Raw genomic sequence first — 14,682 nt, 5'->3', positions numbered from 1 at the left:
ATGGCAGGGGGTCGGACTCGATGATCTGTTCAGGTCCCTTCCAACCCTAGAAACTATGAAATCTAGTTCCTGTCCAGGTATAAACAACCCCATTGCCTTACCTGAGCTATATCTGCCCAGTTACAATAATAACTGTTATCTCCTCATCCACTGTTTAGTCATAAGTACCCCCCATTGCCTCACACAGCACCCTAAGTCTGTCAGAAACACCCCACACTCTACCAACCTGCATTTGTCCAGTTACAATCATCTCCATTGTCTCACCCATTCCTCCTGCCAAGTTACCAGCTCTGCCATCAACTCACCCATACATCTGTCCAGCCACATTGGTGAGCTGCTGTAGGGTGCCCACCAATGTAATGCCCCCCAAGATGTCCTGTCCAGTTGCAGAACCTACTATATTCTCACTCAGCCAGTACAGCTACAAAAGCCTCATTTTCCCATACTCACTCACAAGAGAGGCCTCACCTTGCTTATCCCCGCCACTCGCTGAATGACAGTTATGCACCCAGCCCACATCCACCTAGCCACAAATTGCCCCACACCCAATCGCAAACATCCCTCATGACTTCCCTGATCCCCCTCACCCACCCACTTATCACATCCACAAACACCCATCTCCTCATCTATCACTTGCACAGTCACAAATTTAACTGTTCCCTGGTCTGTCCCCTAGTAGCCACAAATGTTCCCTCTTCCTCCACCCAGTCATACCTGTGATTGCTTCACTCCCCCCCTTCCCCCACTTCATAAACATATGCCACCCCTTCCCTATTACTGCCCATTCAGTCAACACCCCATTACTGCTCCATTTCCTCCCTTTGTATCACAAACACTCCCCTCCCCTTACATGCCTCCCCCATCAGACAGCCAATGGTACTTGTAGCAGTGGAGTCATATGACTGTGAGCTGTCCCAGGGAACAGCAGTGCTAACCAGGGTGGGGACACTCAGCTAAGTAGTTAAGCTGCTGCTTAGTTACTGGGAGCTCAGGCTATACTAGCTGGCAGAGAGGAATGCCAGGATCTCCTGGAGGCAGAGCAAGAGCAAGAGAAGTCTTGCCCTAGCTCAGAGAAGCTTTTCCAATCCTGCTATCTCTCTTTCTGAGAACTCTGCCCTCAGCAGTAGGCACAGACTTTGGTACCTCTGCACAGATAAGCCTCTAATGCTTGAACAAGCACCAGGCTCATCCCCACAAGAAGGGCATTTCACGCTGGCAGGAGATCAGGCAACATCAGCACAGCAACTTGTGAAGCCCTCAAGCAGGGGCTGTTGGGCACTGCACGCAGCAAGAGGTAAAAAAAAACGTGGTGAGGCGTGGGTTGCGACATCTCCATACGCTCTGGAGCCCAGTGGGCAGAGGAGTCTGTAGGGAGGGCAAGGCGGAGATGGTAGGGGCTCAGGTGTGGGCATGTGGTCACTGGGATGAGGACAGTGTGGTGGACATGGGCAGCCAGGTGAGGCTACAAGATTTTGGGGATCACCCAGAGCTTGCTGATACTGTCCCCAGTATTACAGGCCTGGTTCAGGCCCAATTTCTGGGCTCTGTCAACCCATCCCTTGGTCCCTTGCTCTGCCACTGTGGGAGTAAGTGTCTCAGGCTGTTCTCTGATCAAGGATGGGGTTTCACATTGAAGCTGGCAGGATGAGTACACATGGCAAAGGGGAGATTGCAGATAAAGAGCTCTGAACACAGTGCTACTCAACCCCCCGCTTGCTCCCCTTGTACCTCCCCCAGCCAGGGAGTTCAGGTCAGCACCTCCTGTCCCCCAGCCAGCTCAGGGGTCAACTAACCACCCCTGTCCTGCTCAGTTTTCCCCCCTGTCATCCAACCTTCCCTGTTAGTTTCTTCTCCCATTTCCCCCTCCCCTCAAATTCTCAAACTAGTCCTGTCCAGCTCAGAGCCTGCCATTCCTCGCTCAGTTTTTGCTCCCCAGTCTCCAGTCCTAGTGCAGCCCTGGTGCCACAGGGTGAGGGGCTGCAGTATGTCTACCACTCAGTACACTGACTTTACTACATAGGATAGAAGCAGCTGTACAGTGCAGAGCCCTACTAGGTAGTAATTTACTCAAATCTAGGTTCAAGTTACCCCTTGAAAAATGTGGAGGAACTTTACCTGGGAAAGTTACTTCATGCGTTATGTATCCGCTCCCCTCTCAGTTTGATTGCAGAGTAGCTCTCTGGTCAGTGCAAACCAGCAAGCCTGCAACCCGGGGTCAAGGGCTGTAATAGCACCTACTGTGGGCAGCCAGTTTGGGAGAGCTGGGCATGTGCCCGCTCATTACCACAGCATAAACCCACTAGGGAGAAAACCCAGAGTAAATTACTAAGTAGTAATTGTGCTGCATATCTACGCTCATAGATAAATGGCCAGCAGGCAGTTCGCTGCCTTGGGACTGTTCAGACCCTTCATCAGCCAGCACTTTCACAGGGCACGCGGGGCCCTGGGGCTGCTCCCACAGCACGCTGGAGGGAAATAAAGCATCCCTGGGATGAGTCAATCCTATTACACTGTCAGCCCCCAAGGGGGCACACGTACTCATTAAAGCATAATGTGACACAATTTCCTCCCCTCTTGGCAGCAGCCCTTTTTTCAGCAGGGAACAGCAGTGCTAACCAGGGTGAGGACACTCGCCCGGCCAGTACTTGGGGCTGTGCCAGGCCTTTCCCTCTGGAGGAAAAGCCGCAGGCCTTGTTGGAGGCGGCACGGACGGTGAAACAGCACTTGTTCAGAGGGCCGCGTGGGCCAGGGCCGGGCCACAACATGGCGCGGCCAAACCCAGCCCTCAGAAGCCCTGTGCTGACGCCGGGCCCTGGCCAGGGCCAGAGGACGAGGGGCTCAAATGTGCGGCCAGCCCGAGGCCATGAACAGTTAACTGCAGGTAGCAGCACCCCCCTGGGGGCCAGCGCCAGGCCGGATTCAGGCTCCCTGACTCCCAGGGGGGCCCAGGCGCCCTCCCCGGGCTCTGCTGCAGCCCGCCAGCCCCGGAGCGAGATCTCCGGCCCCGGCTCCCGCCCCAGCCCCCACCAGCACAGCGCCGCCAGCCGTCTCAGCCCCGGCGCCTGGCGGTGGAGCAGGGAGCACTGGCGATGCATCCCGGCCCGGCCCGGCCAATCGGCGCCCTCTGTCGCAGGCAGCTGCCCAATCAGCAGCAGAAAGACGGGAAGGAGCCGGAGCCACGCCGCCCCCTGGGGAGCAGTGGGGGGGGGGGACTTGCTGACGGCGCAGCAAAAGGCCCCGGCCCCGCCTCACCTGCCTTCATCCCTCAGGTGTACTGAGCCAGGGCCGACAGCCTTCCTGTCACCCCTGCACCCAGGGGCCAGGACGGGCTGTGGAGGGTGGGCGAGAGGCCCGGAGTGGGCCCTGGAGGCTATGGGCAGGGTGGTGGTTGCAGCATGTGGGAGAGGGTAGAGGGGCACAGGGGTGAGGGCTGTGAAGATGGGTGCGGGGGGCAGGTGGAGGTGAAGGTGGGTCCTGCCGGCATGGGCTGACTCACCTCTTCCTCCCAAGCATGAACCCCTATGCAGGGCTGGTGAGCCGCTTGCGGGCTGCGTGGCTGGCGGGGAGGACCCGTCCCATGGAGTACCGGGCCTCCCAGCTGGAGGCGCTGGGCCGCTTCCTAGATGAGAAGAAGAAATCCATTATGGATGCCTTGGCTGCAGACTTGCACAAGGTGAGGGGCTATGCCATGGCTCAGCGGGTTGCCGGGTTTGCGTCTCCCCCATAGGACTAGCAGCAAGAGGCTAAGGGGGCTTATTCTGGCCAGGGAGTAGGTGCATAGGGCTGGGGTGTTTTGACCCGATCTTGTGCCTATATCTGGGTTTCTATTTGGCAAGGCAGGTCAGAACAGAGCATCTGGATGTGACGCTAAAGGAGAGGAGGTGCATGGTCCCTTGTGGAGCATGAGTCCCCCCCCCAAGGAAGTACTTGCAGGTGGATTAGCTTTGCTTAGACACAAAAAGCTGTTGTGGGACAGAGGAGTCCTCCTTGGCCTCATCCAATTTCGACTGGCTCCCGGATGTACCGAGTCCAGGCCAGGCAGCACCTTGAAGATATGGAGCAAAGCCTGGGCTCTGTACATGGGGCAGAGCAAGGAATGCAGGGCCGGTGTGAAGCACAGGATAACTTGTGTTATAAGAAGAGATGCCTGGCAGCATTTTGGACTGGCTAGGGTATCAGCCCCATGTCTAGTGCACTGCTGGGTCGAGCTGGGAGGTGGTGAGAGCATGTACAGCTGAGGTCAGGCCACCTTCCAGCAAGCAAACAGCAAGGGTGGAGAGCATAGCACTCAGATACAACTATTTGTGTGCAGGTCAGTGTTAGCAAGGGGTCAGCAGTCCCTAGACTAGTGCTAAAGCACCTTGTCAGGTTGCCTTGGGCTTGCTATATCTGTGCTCTATGCTGTCCTAGTGCAGTGGGGTCTGTGGGGACCTGCTGAGCAGAGTGGTGTCTCTTAGCCCATTGCCTGGGGAGCACTAACACTGCTTTTTTTGTCCCCAGCCTTGCTTTGAGGTGGAGGTCTCTGAGGTCATCCTATGCAAAAACGAGCTTAACCATGCACTCAGCAACCTGAGCAGTTGGATGAAGGATGAGCATGTGGACAGGAATCTGGTAGGGGTGGATGCAACCCCAGGGCTGGCTCAGGCTCTTTCCCTGTGGCCTGGGTCATTCTCTTGTCCATATGCAAGGCCTGTGACTTGTTGCCCCAGCTTCTTACACTGTGCCCCCCTCCCCCCTCAGGTGACTCAGCTAGACACGGCCTTCATCCGCAAGGATCCCTATGGCGTGGTGCTGATCATCGGGCCCTGGAACTATCCTGTCCAGCTCATCCTGGTGCCACTGATTGGAGCTATTGCTGCTGGTAAGTGCCCAGTGCAAAAGTACACCCTTAGCAGAGACTCGTATCCCATTGTGAAGGCTCCCCATACAGCGCTACCTCTATTTGGAATACCTCTCTTGTGGTGGGTCTGGGTGCTGGGCTGTTGAGTAGGTTCGGTGCTATGAGAGTCAGCTTCTGCAGTGGGTCCAGGCTCTGTGACTAGTGGCTGTGTGGGTGGTGTCTCTCTGCTCTGTAGTGATCTCCCACGTGTCTTACCTCCAGGTAACTGTGTCATCATCAAACCTTCTGAGGTTAGCAGCTGTGTTGAGAAGCTCATAGCTGAGATATTGCCCAGCTACCTGGACAAGGTGAGGAGCTGTGCCCTCCCCTGGCACTTCAGCTCATCCCCTACGTTCCCCTGCACCATGTCTCCACCCACAGCCTGTTCCCTCATACGTCATGGTCCCATGTTCATCCCTCAATGTTTTCCCCTGCGTTGAAAGTGAATGGGGTAGGGGGGAGAGCTGGATAGAGGGAAGGCCTGGGCAGGGTTCCAGCGCACGCACGCGCACACACCCACACCCGCACGCGCACACACCCGCACGCGCACACACCCGCACGCGCACGCACACACACCCACACGCGCATGCACACGCACCCACATGCGCATGCACACAGATGGTCAGATAGCTTTTGATGGGCCTGACCAAATTTCAGAAGGGCTTGATGAACTTCATCCTAGGGTACTGAAGGAACTGGCAAAGCCAATATTAGAGCCTTTGGCAATAATATTTATGAAGTCATAGGAGACAGGTGAGATACCAGAAGAGCGGAAATGAGCCAGTGTAGTACCACACTTTAGAAAGGCAAGAAGGTGGACTTCAGGAACCACAGATTGGTAAGCCTTACCTCAATACCAAAGAGTTTACTGGAGCATATCCTAAAGAAGAGTATTTACAACCATTTGGAGAGGGAAAGGCTGATCACAAGCACTTGGCATGGATTTACTAAGAACAAATCATATATAGGTAACGTGATCGCCTTCTTTCACAAAGAAGCTATTTGGGTGGCTGAAGGAAATGCTGTGGATAAAGTGTACCTGGACCTTAGCAAGGCTACATTACCTTTTCATAAGCAAATTGGAGAAATGTAGGCTAGTTGAAACTACTCAGGTGGGTAGACAACCTGCTCAATAGCTGAAGGAAAGAGTAATTGTAAATAGATCCATGTCAGAATGGCAGGAAGTTTCAAATGGAGTTTCACAGGGTTCTGTCGTGGCCCCATTGCCATTCAACGTATTTGTTAATGATTTGGAAGCTGACATAGAAAGCTTCTTAAGCAAGTTTGCAGATGACACAAAACTGGGAAGGATTGTGAATACATTGGAGAACGGGAATGCAACTGAGAAGAATCTTGACAAATTGGAAAGCTGGTTGGAGCTAACAGGATGAAGTTCAATGCTGACAGATGCTACAACTTCAGATGAATAATCAGAAATACAAAATGGGTGACGCCTGGCTGGATGACAGTACTATAGAAGATGATATGGGAGTCTTGGTAGATCAGACTCAATATGGGTCTGCAGTGTGATATAACTGCACAAAAGGCAAATGCTGTTTTGGGATGCATCAATAGAAGCATTAAGTACAAGAAATGAGAGATGATAGTCCTCACTACTAGGTGCAGGTTAGGCCTCATCTAGATTAATGTGTGCAGTTTTAGGCTCTACATTTTAAAGGTATGTGGAGAAGTTAGAGAGAGACCAGAGGCTGGAAATAACAATGATAAAGTGCTTGGAAGGCAAGTCATACAAGGAGAGGCTGAAGAAAATAGGTGTGTTCAGCTTGCAGACAAGGCACTTAAGATGGGACAAGATAGCAGTCTTCAAATACCTGAAGGGCTGCCATAAAGAAGAAGGAAAATACCTTTTCTCTGTTGACTCAGAGTAGGACTGGCAGCAAAAGATGTTTATATTGGATATTAGTAGGGGTTTCTGGAATTCACTCCGGAAGTGCACAGTGTAGTGGCTTCTTTAATCTTGGAGTTTCCCCTATCAGGTGTGGGTGGCAAACAACGGGGTCTCTGCCAATCAGCAGTGGGGCAGGAAGTACACGGGGGAGACTCCAAAATGAAAGAAGCTGTCGTGCTGCACATTTTCAGTGTGAATTCTCAGGATCCCTAAATGTTAGAAAACATTTCTTCACTGTTAGAACAGCAAGACAGTGGAACAGACTGCCTAGGAAAGTTGTGGACTTTTCATCATTGGGGGTGTATGAGAAGAAGTTGGGCAGACATTGGTCAGGGGTGATCCAGACATAGCTATTCTAGGTTCTACTTTTGTTATTTCCAGTCATGGGTGACTGGTGCTGCCTTAATCAGCGACATGTCCCCCGCCTCCCCTCCCAGCGACCAGTCAGTGACCAGGGTGTGGGAGGTTCCCCCCCACAGCCTATCCCACTGACCGGGGCGGGGACTTCCCAGCTGGCATTCCCGCTTACTCCCCCTGCCTGTCGCCTGGGTGGGGTGCACGTGCACCCCCTACGTGTGGCCAGTGTTTCCAGTGTTGGTGTTTCCGGGCTTTGCTGGTTGCCCAATATGGTCAGGAGGAAATTTTATTCCCCTCCTGCTGCTACATGTTAGGGATTTTTTTTTTTTTTTAATTGAGTCTTCTTCCAAGACATTGAGTGTTGGCTGCAGCCAAGCAGGGAATTTTGACTGGGGTGTGCCAATGCTCCTGCTGGGACCTAAGCCCAGAGTTTCCCAATTAGAGGGTCAGTCTAATCATATTTGAGGACAGGAAGGAATCTTACCCCTGGTCGGATTGGTGTAGACTGTGGAGGTTTTGTCTTCCTCTGTAGTGGGGAGTGTGTCCTGTTCCTTGGATCCCTTGAGCATTTTTTAACAACCTTTGTAGCAGCAGGATGTTGGCTTCCATGGTCCCCCTGCTTTATTTGTGGCCGGTTAGGGTGTTATGTTCTGTGCTTGTGTCAGGGTTGACAGTATAGTTTTACTAAGAAGCTAGACAATAAATTAGTATAGGATGATTTGGATAGGGATAATCCTGCTTCAGGCATCGGATTAGACTCGATGACTTCTGAAGATCCCTTCCAGCCTTCTTCTCTATGATTCCATGATATATGCTTCCCCCATTCCAGGACTGCTTTGCGGTGGTGACTGGTGGTGTGAAGGAGACCACAGAGCTATTAGAGAACAGATTTGACTACATCTTCTTCACTGGTATGTCCCAAGTGACCCTGCCCCAGCGTTACTCTCTCTTCCACCCCTGAGGAGAGGCACACGCTCCAGCTTCTACCCCCTCGCTTACCTATTTTCTTTTCTTCTAAGGAGGTAGCAACCAGCGTTCCCCACCAAAGCATTGTGTGAGGTCACTGAGTTAGTGCCCAGGTTAGGGAACTTGTGTTCTCAGTGCTGCCCTGAGTACTAGGAGGGGGTGCTCCAGGGGATGCGAGTGGCAAACACGGAGGTGGAATCTTGGAGCCAGGGGTTGGGAGGGGTCTCCTGCAGCTGAATGAGAGGGTCTGTGTTTTTCCTGGGGCAGTGAGGGTGCATACGTCTTACCCCAGGCCTGGTTCTTGGGGGCTTGGAATATTAATGACCCTGTTGATCAGTGGGAATCCTACAACTTTTCTTGGCTCCACTCATACTAAGGGATACCAAGAACGTGTGCTCCTCATTTCTCTCTTCCATAGGCAACTCCAGTGTAGGCAGGATCATTATGGCAGCTGCTGCCAAGCACCTGACACCAGTGACATTGGAGTTGGGGGGCAAGAACCCCTGCTATGTGGCTGAAGATTGTGACCTGCAAAATGTGGCCAACCGGGTGGCCTGGGGCCGCTTCTTCAATGCAGGACAGACCTGCATCGCGCCTGACTATGTGCTTTGCAGCCAGGAGACACGGGAGAAGTTACTGCCTGCCTTGCACCACGCTATCACAGAATTCTATGGTGCTAACCCTCAGGAATCGCCTGACTTTGCCCGCATTGTTAGCGACAAGCAGTTCCAACGCTTGCAGGCCCTGATGGATGGTGGACGTGTGGCCATTGGAGGGCAGACGGATGAGAAGGAGCGGTACATTGGTGAGGGACCCTGTACTGCAACCATGGGTTTTGGGGGAGTACCCAGATCTGTGTGACAGAAGAGGATGGACGCAGTACAGGGCACCTCCATGTTGAGATCTAGGTAGCTGGGGAGACAAGAGCAGGGAAGCTGCAGTACAAGGGCAGGGCCATGGTGGAGGATAAGCCCTGATGATTGTGGTAACTCTTGCCCTTCTGCAGCCCCGACAGTGCTGGTAGATGTGTCGCTATCAGCACCTATCATGCAGGAGGAAATCTTTGGGCCCATCCTGCCCATTGTCACTGTGGCCAACGTGGAAGAAGCCATTGACTTCATCAATGCCCGGGAACGGCCGCTGGCTGTGTATGCTTTCTCATCTAACAAGAAGGTATGTTCCCAGGCCGGGAGAGCAGTACCTGATCTGGGTGAAGTAAGAAGTTGCTTAGGAGGCCTGGGGAATAGGCAGAGAGCAGGGCCAAAAAAGGCAGGGCCCCAGGGCTTTGTGCTCAGGGATCATTTTACCTACTAACATATGCCTGAGGAGATAGCATTGTGATGACCTCTGCTGAGGCATGTTTGCACAAGGTAAGTGTTTCCCCTTTGTTGCCCACTGGGTAAGGGACCCTGACCCAGAGGATGTTTGCCCTGATCTAGAGTCAGGTTTTATTAGTTTTGCCTCCTACTCATTCTGTGTTAGTCACCTGCGAGGGTTACATATGGGCATGATAGAGGGCACTTGAGCAGCAGTGGCGTGTAGTCTGATGCTGCAGTGTGGAGCGTGGCTTTTTCATCCCCTTTTTCTACCTCCCTTAGGTATTGAACCAAGTGCTGAAACAGACAAGTAGTGGTGGCTTTGGAGGCAATGACACCATTATGCATATGACGTTGATCACGCTGCCATTCGGTGGAATTGGTATGTCTGGGTCTCCTACCTTGCCCTCACCAGTGCTGCCTCTGTCTTTGTGCTCCCTACTACTGTTCTGGGGTTCATCCCCTCTCCCTTCCCCAGCTGAAGTGCTCCAAGGGGCATAAAGGTGTGTGATTCTTCCCCCAAGTGCCAGGATTGCGCTCAGCCTGGAGGATAACTGCTGGGCTGATCCTGGGTAGCCCCTGGGTGGCTAGACTGCTGCTAGTTGAACAGATCATAGCTGAATGGGGTTCAAATCTAATTAGTGCTGGCCATTGCTGCCACAAGTGCTGAAGAACCCCAGTCCACCCCTTGCTGAACCAACTGACATGAGGCAGGGTGTTGAGTCTGGCCTCTCCTGTGTATGAGACTGTGCCACATGTTTGGCCAGGTGGCTGAGAGGACGGTGCCCTATGACTACTGGGATTTCATTGAGAGGCTCAAGAACACAGTGCTCAGTGTATCTGAGCCTGGTGTGGCCAATCTCTGGCTCTGTGTTAGTTGCTAGTTTCAGGACTCCAGTGTCGCACAGGGCCCAGTGAGTTGGCAATAGGAACGTGGGCCATAACACTGAAGAGACCTGCTAGCTCATTTGAGTCCAGTGCCAGGTTGTCAAGGGTATCCGTTTTTTCTTCTTCATAAAAAGATTGATCCCCATCTGGGAATTGCTATCTTGTCTTGTGCTACTGCTCTGATTTGGCAGTTTGATTTTAATCCTTGCTTCCTGGGTTCTGGTTTCATGGGCCAGTACTTGCAGTTCTCTGGGAAAGAGTTCACCTAGTTGCACACACTAGCTCTTGAAGTTTGGTTGTTCTCTGCCTGAGGTCATTTCTGTTTTCCATTTGGCAACCCACCCTTGTCCCATGTTTTACACCTTCCTTATTGACAACCGAGGCAAAGCATTGATTCAATTTTTGGGCCAGGCCTAGATTATCTTTCATTTTGACACCTTCCTTACTATAGTGCTGCCCTACCTCAACTTTTGAAAATTATAATTTTCTTCTTACGTTTTTGCACTGTCAAGGTGGAGCTTTTTTGCTGATCAGTCTTCTTTTATACTCCTTGCAAACTCGCTCTTTGTTCCCAATACCCTTTTTCAAATGACCATTCATTCAGTCAGATCAGGAGCCCTCTTCTGCAAAGTTTCCCCTTTTTAGGCAAAGTCTAAATAGTGTTTGTGCCTTTGGGTTAAGTTGCAGGCTTCCCCAACATTCTGGTCACTAGATTGTCCAGTTGGGTTCACTTAATTTCTTGAAGTTTGCACTTTTGAAGTTTAAAACCTTAGTAACAGATCCTAAAAAAATGTGTGGTCATTCCATTCCAGGGTATTTTTTATGATCGTATCTACAGTAATGTCCTTGCTTTATACTAAAATCATTATTAGTGTTGTTTAGATTTACCTCCTGCCCTCCATGTCTAAAAGAAGCATCACCTCTTGTTAGTTGTACCATGGGAGCATTTAAGGCTGGGCCTTGCACATGCGCCTGTGATGTGCTGTATGTTACAGGGCAGAGTAGGTTGGGACTTTTGAGAATTTTCACTTTATCTCAGCACTTTCAAACCCAGCCATTATTTTTCCTGTTCCTTGCAGGTTTTTAGCCTATTCCTGGTATCCTTTTTGAGTAAGTTATTTATCCTGTTAGGTCTTGGGTTCTTATGTATAAACGTATTCCCCCTTGGGAATGCAGCTATTGGGTTGTATTAGCAGGAGTGTCCTATACAAGTCACAGGAAGTAACTGTTGCATTCAGCACTGGTCAGGTCTCACCTGGAACACTGTGTACAGTCTCAGACACTGAATTACAAGAAATTTAAAAGAATTTCAAAATTTAAGGAAAGCACCAAAAATTATTAGAAGCCTATTGGAAGCTTAGAAAAACATGCCATATGAGGACAGGTTAAAATAATTAGGATTATTTAGTTTGGAGAAGACAAGACTAAGGGATGACTTGATAAGTTTTTGTATACAAAATATATGAAATGGGTTGTAATAAAAACCAAAAAATGGTAATCGTTCACTGTATTCACAGGAGCCAGGACAAAGAGCACTAGGTTTAAATTGTAGGTAACTAGGAAGGTGGTTATGTGCTGGAACAGACTTGCTAGAGAGGTTGTGAAACTTCAGTTGTTGGAAGATCTTAGGTCCAGGTTAGCTAAATGTTCATTTGAGATTGTTCAGATGGGGGAAATCCTTCTTTGAGCAGCATTATTGGACAAGATACCTATCAAGGTTCTTCCCATCCCAGTCGTAATATAATGTCTATGATTGTATAGTTTTTCTGCCTTTTCCTTAAAACTTAAGCTGTTTCCCTATTCAAACCCTGGGCTCCTCAGGCTTGGTGATTTCACTGACAAGGTTGTCCCTTGGAATTTGAAAACCTTGAAAATCTTGAGATCACTTAAACCTGGGTGCCTTATGAAGAGCTCTTTTGTAATGGCCTCCCTTAATAAATTCATACCTGAAGCAGCATCACTTCCTTTTGGTTGTGCTATGGGGCTAGTGGGGCAGAACCCTTCCTTTATCCTGCTGTCTGAGCTATGCTGTGTGTTACAGGGGAAAGTGGTTTGGGGATGTACCACGGCAAGTTCAGCTTCGACACCTTTTCTCATCACCGCACCTGCCTACTGCGCTACACAGGCCTGGAGAAGTTGAATGAACTCCGCTACCCACCCTACACCCAGCGCAACTTGGGACTGCTGAGTTCTACCTTTGAGATCAAGCGCAAGGGGTCTTGCACCCTGTTGTGAAGGGAGAAGTAGCTTGGCTTAGCCCGGCTCAGCTCCATGCTGGTCACTCCACTTCTACTTTGCTCCATTCCACAGTTGAGGGAACCTGCAGTGGGATCTAAACAGGCAGGTTGGGGAATTTCTGTTCTCACAGTCCCACTTGGATATGCATCCAGTCAGACACCCTCTTGGTAGTCATGCCGTCAGTCAGGTTCATCTCCTTCTGTCATGCTGTGCCATATGCTCTACTCTGTATACATTTCTCCACTATAGACTGCATTAAGTTCTCTTGCCTGGTCTCCTGTGGCTTCTTCACCTTCCAGGCCTAAACTCAGTTCAGCTGGCTAGGGGTTGGAGTGTGAGCTCAGCATCCAAAACCGTCACAACTGGGCCCCCTTCCACTCCCTGTTGTCACTGAGCAGCCTCTGGGAGAAGTGAAGAAAGGGACCTACAGCCAGTGCAAGGGAGCAGTGGTAGAACTGGGAGCAGGGGGGAGGGAGGGGGAAGGATCACTGTGTCTGAGAGTGGGAGGCACCAGCAGAGCTCTGGTATTGGGGTAGCAGAAAGGCCACAGTTCAAACTAGAAGGCATCAGTGAAGCTGTAGGTGGCCACAGATTGTTTGACCAAATGCAAGGACTGTGAGAGAACTTTCATGGTCTGTCCTTGAACCGGCATACAAAAGATCCAAAACCCACCCTTATTTTTCACACAGACCCTTGCTCAGTGCTATGGGGTGTGGACAGATGCAACTATTAAGATATTTTAAACTGGGTGTTTGTGACTGGGTTGATGCAGGGAGACTGATCCAGGGAGGACACAGTGCTGAGCATTGGCACCATGTGGTTTATGGCCAAGCGGGAAAGGAGCCCAGGTGTCCCATGTTGCAGATAGACCCTGATGTCTGTCTCAGCTTGAGTGTGCCACACCTAGGTACTTGTAACCCTTTTCTGCAGCCCCTCCCTGAGCATGGGTAATACTCAGGTTTCCTCTCCTGTCCAGCAGACATCTGTCAAACCCTTTAGCAGTGATTGGTTTAGGCACATCTCAAGGAGAGTGGTCTTACTGTTCCTGGTTTAGCCCCGCTGTACTCTCCTCCCCCAGTTTCACAGAAGGAAGTTTGTGCTCTCTGAGTTTTCATTCTAACTGGTTTAAAAAGAAATGGGTAATACGTGTGGGTGTTCTGTGCCAATGTGGGTAGTGTGTCATGTATTTCTGGGACATGTTTGATATTTCATATTTCACTCTTGGTCCATCACAAACACTTACTGTTGCCTCATTCACTCCAGTCACAAATACTTTTTCATCTTTGCTTCCCCTCATTGCTAAGTTCCCTCCTCATCATCCTGTCCTGTGACAACTTAGTCACAAACACCCTCTCTTAGTTACTTCCTATATCCTCCTGCCTGCCAAGTCACAAGCACTATCACCTTGCACTCTCCTTGGGCACAAACTCCCTGTTGCCCCACCTGTACCCCAGTCATGAACATGTGTTGCCTTCACAATTCCCACCTTCTGGGTAACCTTTGCTTCACCTGTCACCCTGCCTAAACATGTCTGTCACCATCTTACAACCCCAGTCACCTATCCCCCATCCAGTTATAAACACCCCTGTCATGTCACCCTTCCCCTCCGCTATTTGTTACAGCCCCTCCTCCTTTTGCCTCCACCATTCCTCACTCAGGCAAAAAGCACCACTTCCTTGTTCCTGCACTCCACCTGGTCATGTACAGCCTGTCATCCCACTCACACTTCACCTAGGTCCAAACACACTGGTTTACATCACTATCCCAATCTGTCAGGACAAAAGTACCCCTGTTTGCTTCACCCATTACCGTACCCACTCATGTCCCCCACCAAGTCACAGATACACTTCCCGAGCATCTCTTTATTACCCTAAGGCAGTTACAAACATCTTGCCATCCTCCCCTGTCCAGCAATAACTCTCCCCTTGCTTAATCCATGCTGAAAAGTCACAACACATGTTGCCTGTACTATCCCACCCCTTCTGCCAGAAATACCTATCTTTTCCTCATCCCCTCTTCTGACAACAGAGCCATGCGCATGATCAGAGGTCAGGAAAACAGATCTTACGATGACAGGCTGAGAGCCATGGGACTCTTTAGCCTGGAAAAGCGCAGGCTCAGGGGTGATC

The 14,682-nt window shown here is 50.8% G+C and overlaps 1 protein-coding gene across 2 annotated transcripts; it reads left to right on the top strand.

The window, feature by feature from the left end:
- Positions 1 to 923: 923 nt before the first annotated feature.
- LOC109318228 (aldehyde dehydrogenase family 3 member B1-like) lies at positions 924 to 13,324 on the top strand. 2 transcript variants are annotated; one of them, XM_019547340.1, is made up of 10 exons: positions 924 to 1,294; positions 3,511 to 3,673; positions 4,501 to 4,611; positions 4,741 to 4,861; positions 5,102 to 5,187; positions 7,975 to 8,056; positions 8,530 to 8,916; positions 9,118 to 9,284; positions 9,710 to 9,809; positions 12,357 to 13,324. In XM_019547340.1, the coding sequence occupies exons 2-10, from the start codon at positions 3,512 to 3,514 to the stop codon at positions 12,548 to 12,550; spliced, it is 1,410 nt and encodes a 469-aa protein (XP_019402885.1). In that variant the 5' UTR covers positions 924 to 1,294; position 3,511; the 3' UTR covers positions 12,551 to 13,324. The 2 variants fall into 2 exon arrangements, with proteins under 2 accessions (XP_019402885.1, XP_019402887.1); XM_019547342.1 differs by lacking the exon at positions 924 to 1,294 and having other exon boundaries at positions 3,449 to 3,673.
- The last annotated feature ends 1,358 nt before the right edge of the window (positions 13,325 to 14,682 follow it).

Source organism: Crocodylus porosus, unplaced genomic scaffold, assembly GCF_001723895.1.
Source record: "Crocodylus porosus isolate Cpor-Errol unplaced genomic scaffold, CroPor_comp1, whole genome shotgun sequence".
Classification (NCBI taxonomy): domain Eukaryota; kingdom Metazoa; phylum Chordata; order Crocodylia; family Crocodylidae; genus Crocodylus; species Crocodylus porosus.
This window is presented reverse-complemented; position numbering and strand designations above follow the sequence as displayed.

Coding starts and splice junctions, on each gene's coding strand:
- LOC109318228 (XM_019547340.1), top strand. CDS start 3,512: ATGAACCCCTATGCAGGGCTGGTGAGCCGCTTGCGGGCTGCGTGGCTG. Junction 4,612..4,740: donor AGCATGTGGACAGGAATCTG/GTAGGGGTGGAT, acceptor CTCCCCCCTCAG/GTGACTCAGCTAGACACGGC. Junction 4,862..5,101: donor GATTGGAGCTATTGCTGCTG/GTAAGTGCCCAG, acceptor TCTTACCTCCAG/GTAACTGTGTCATCATCAAA.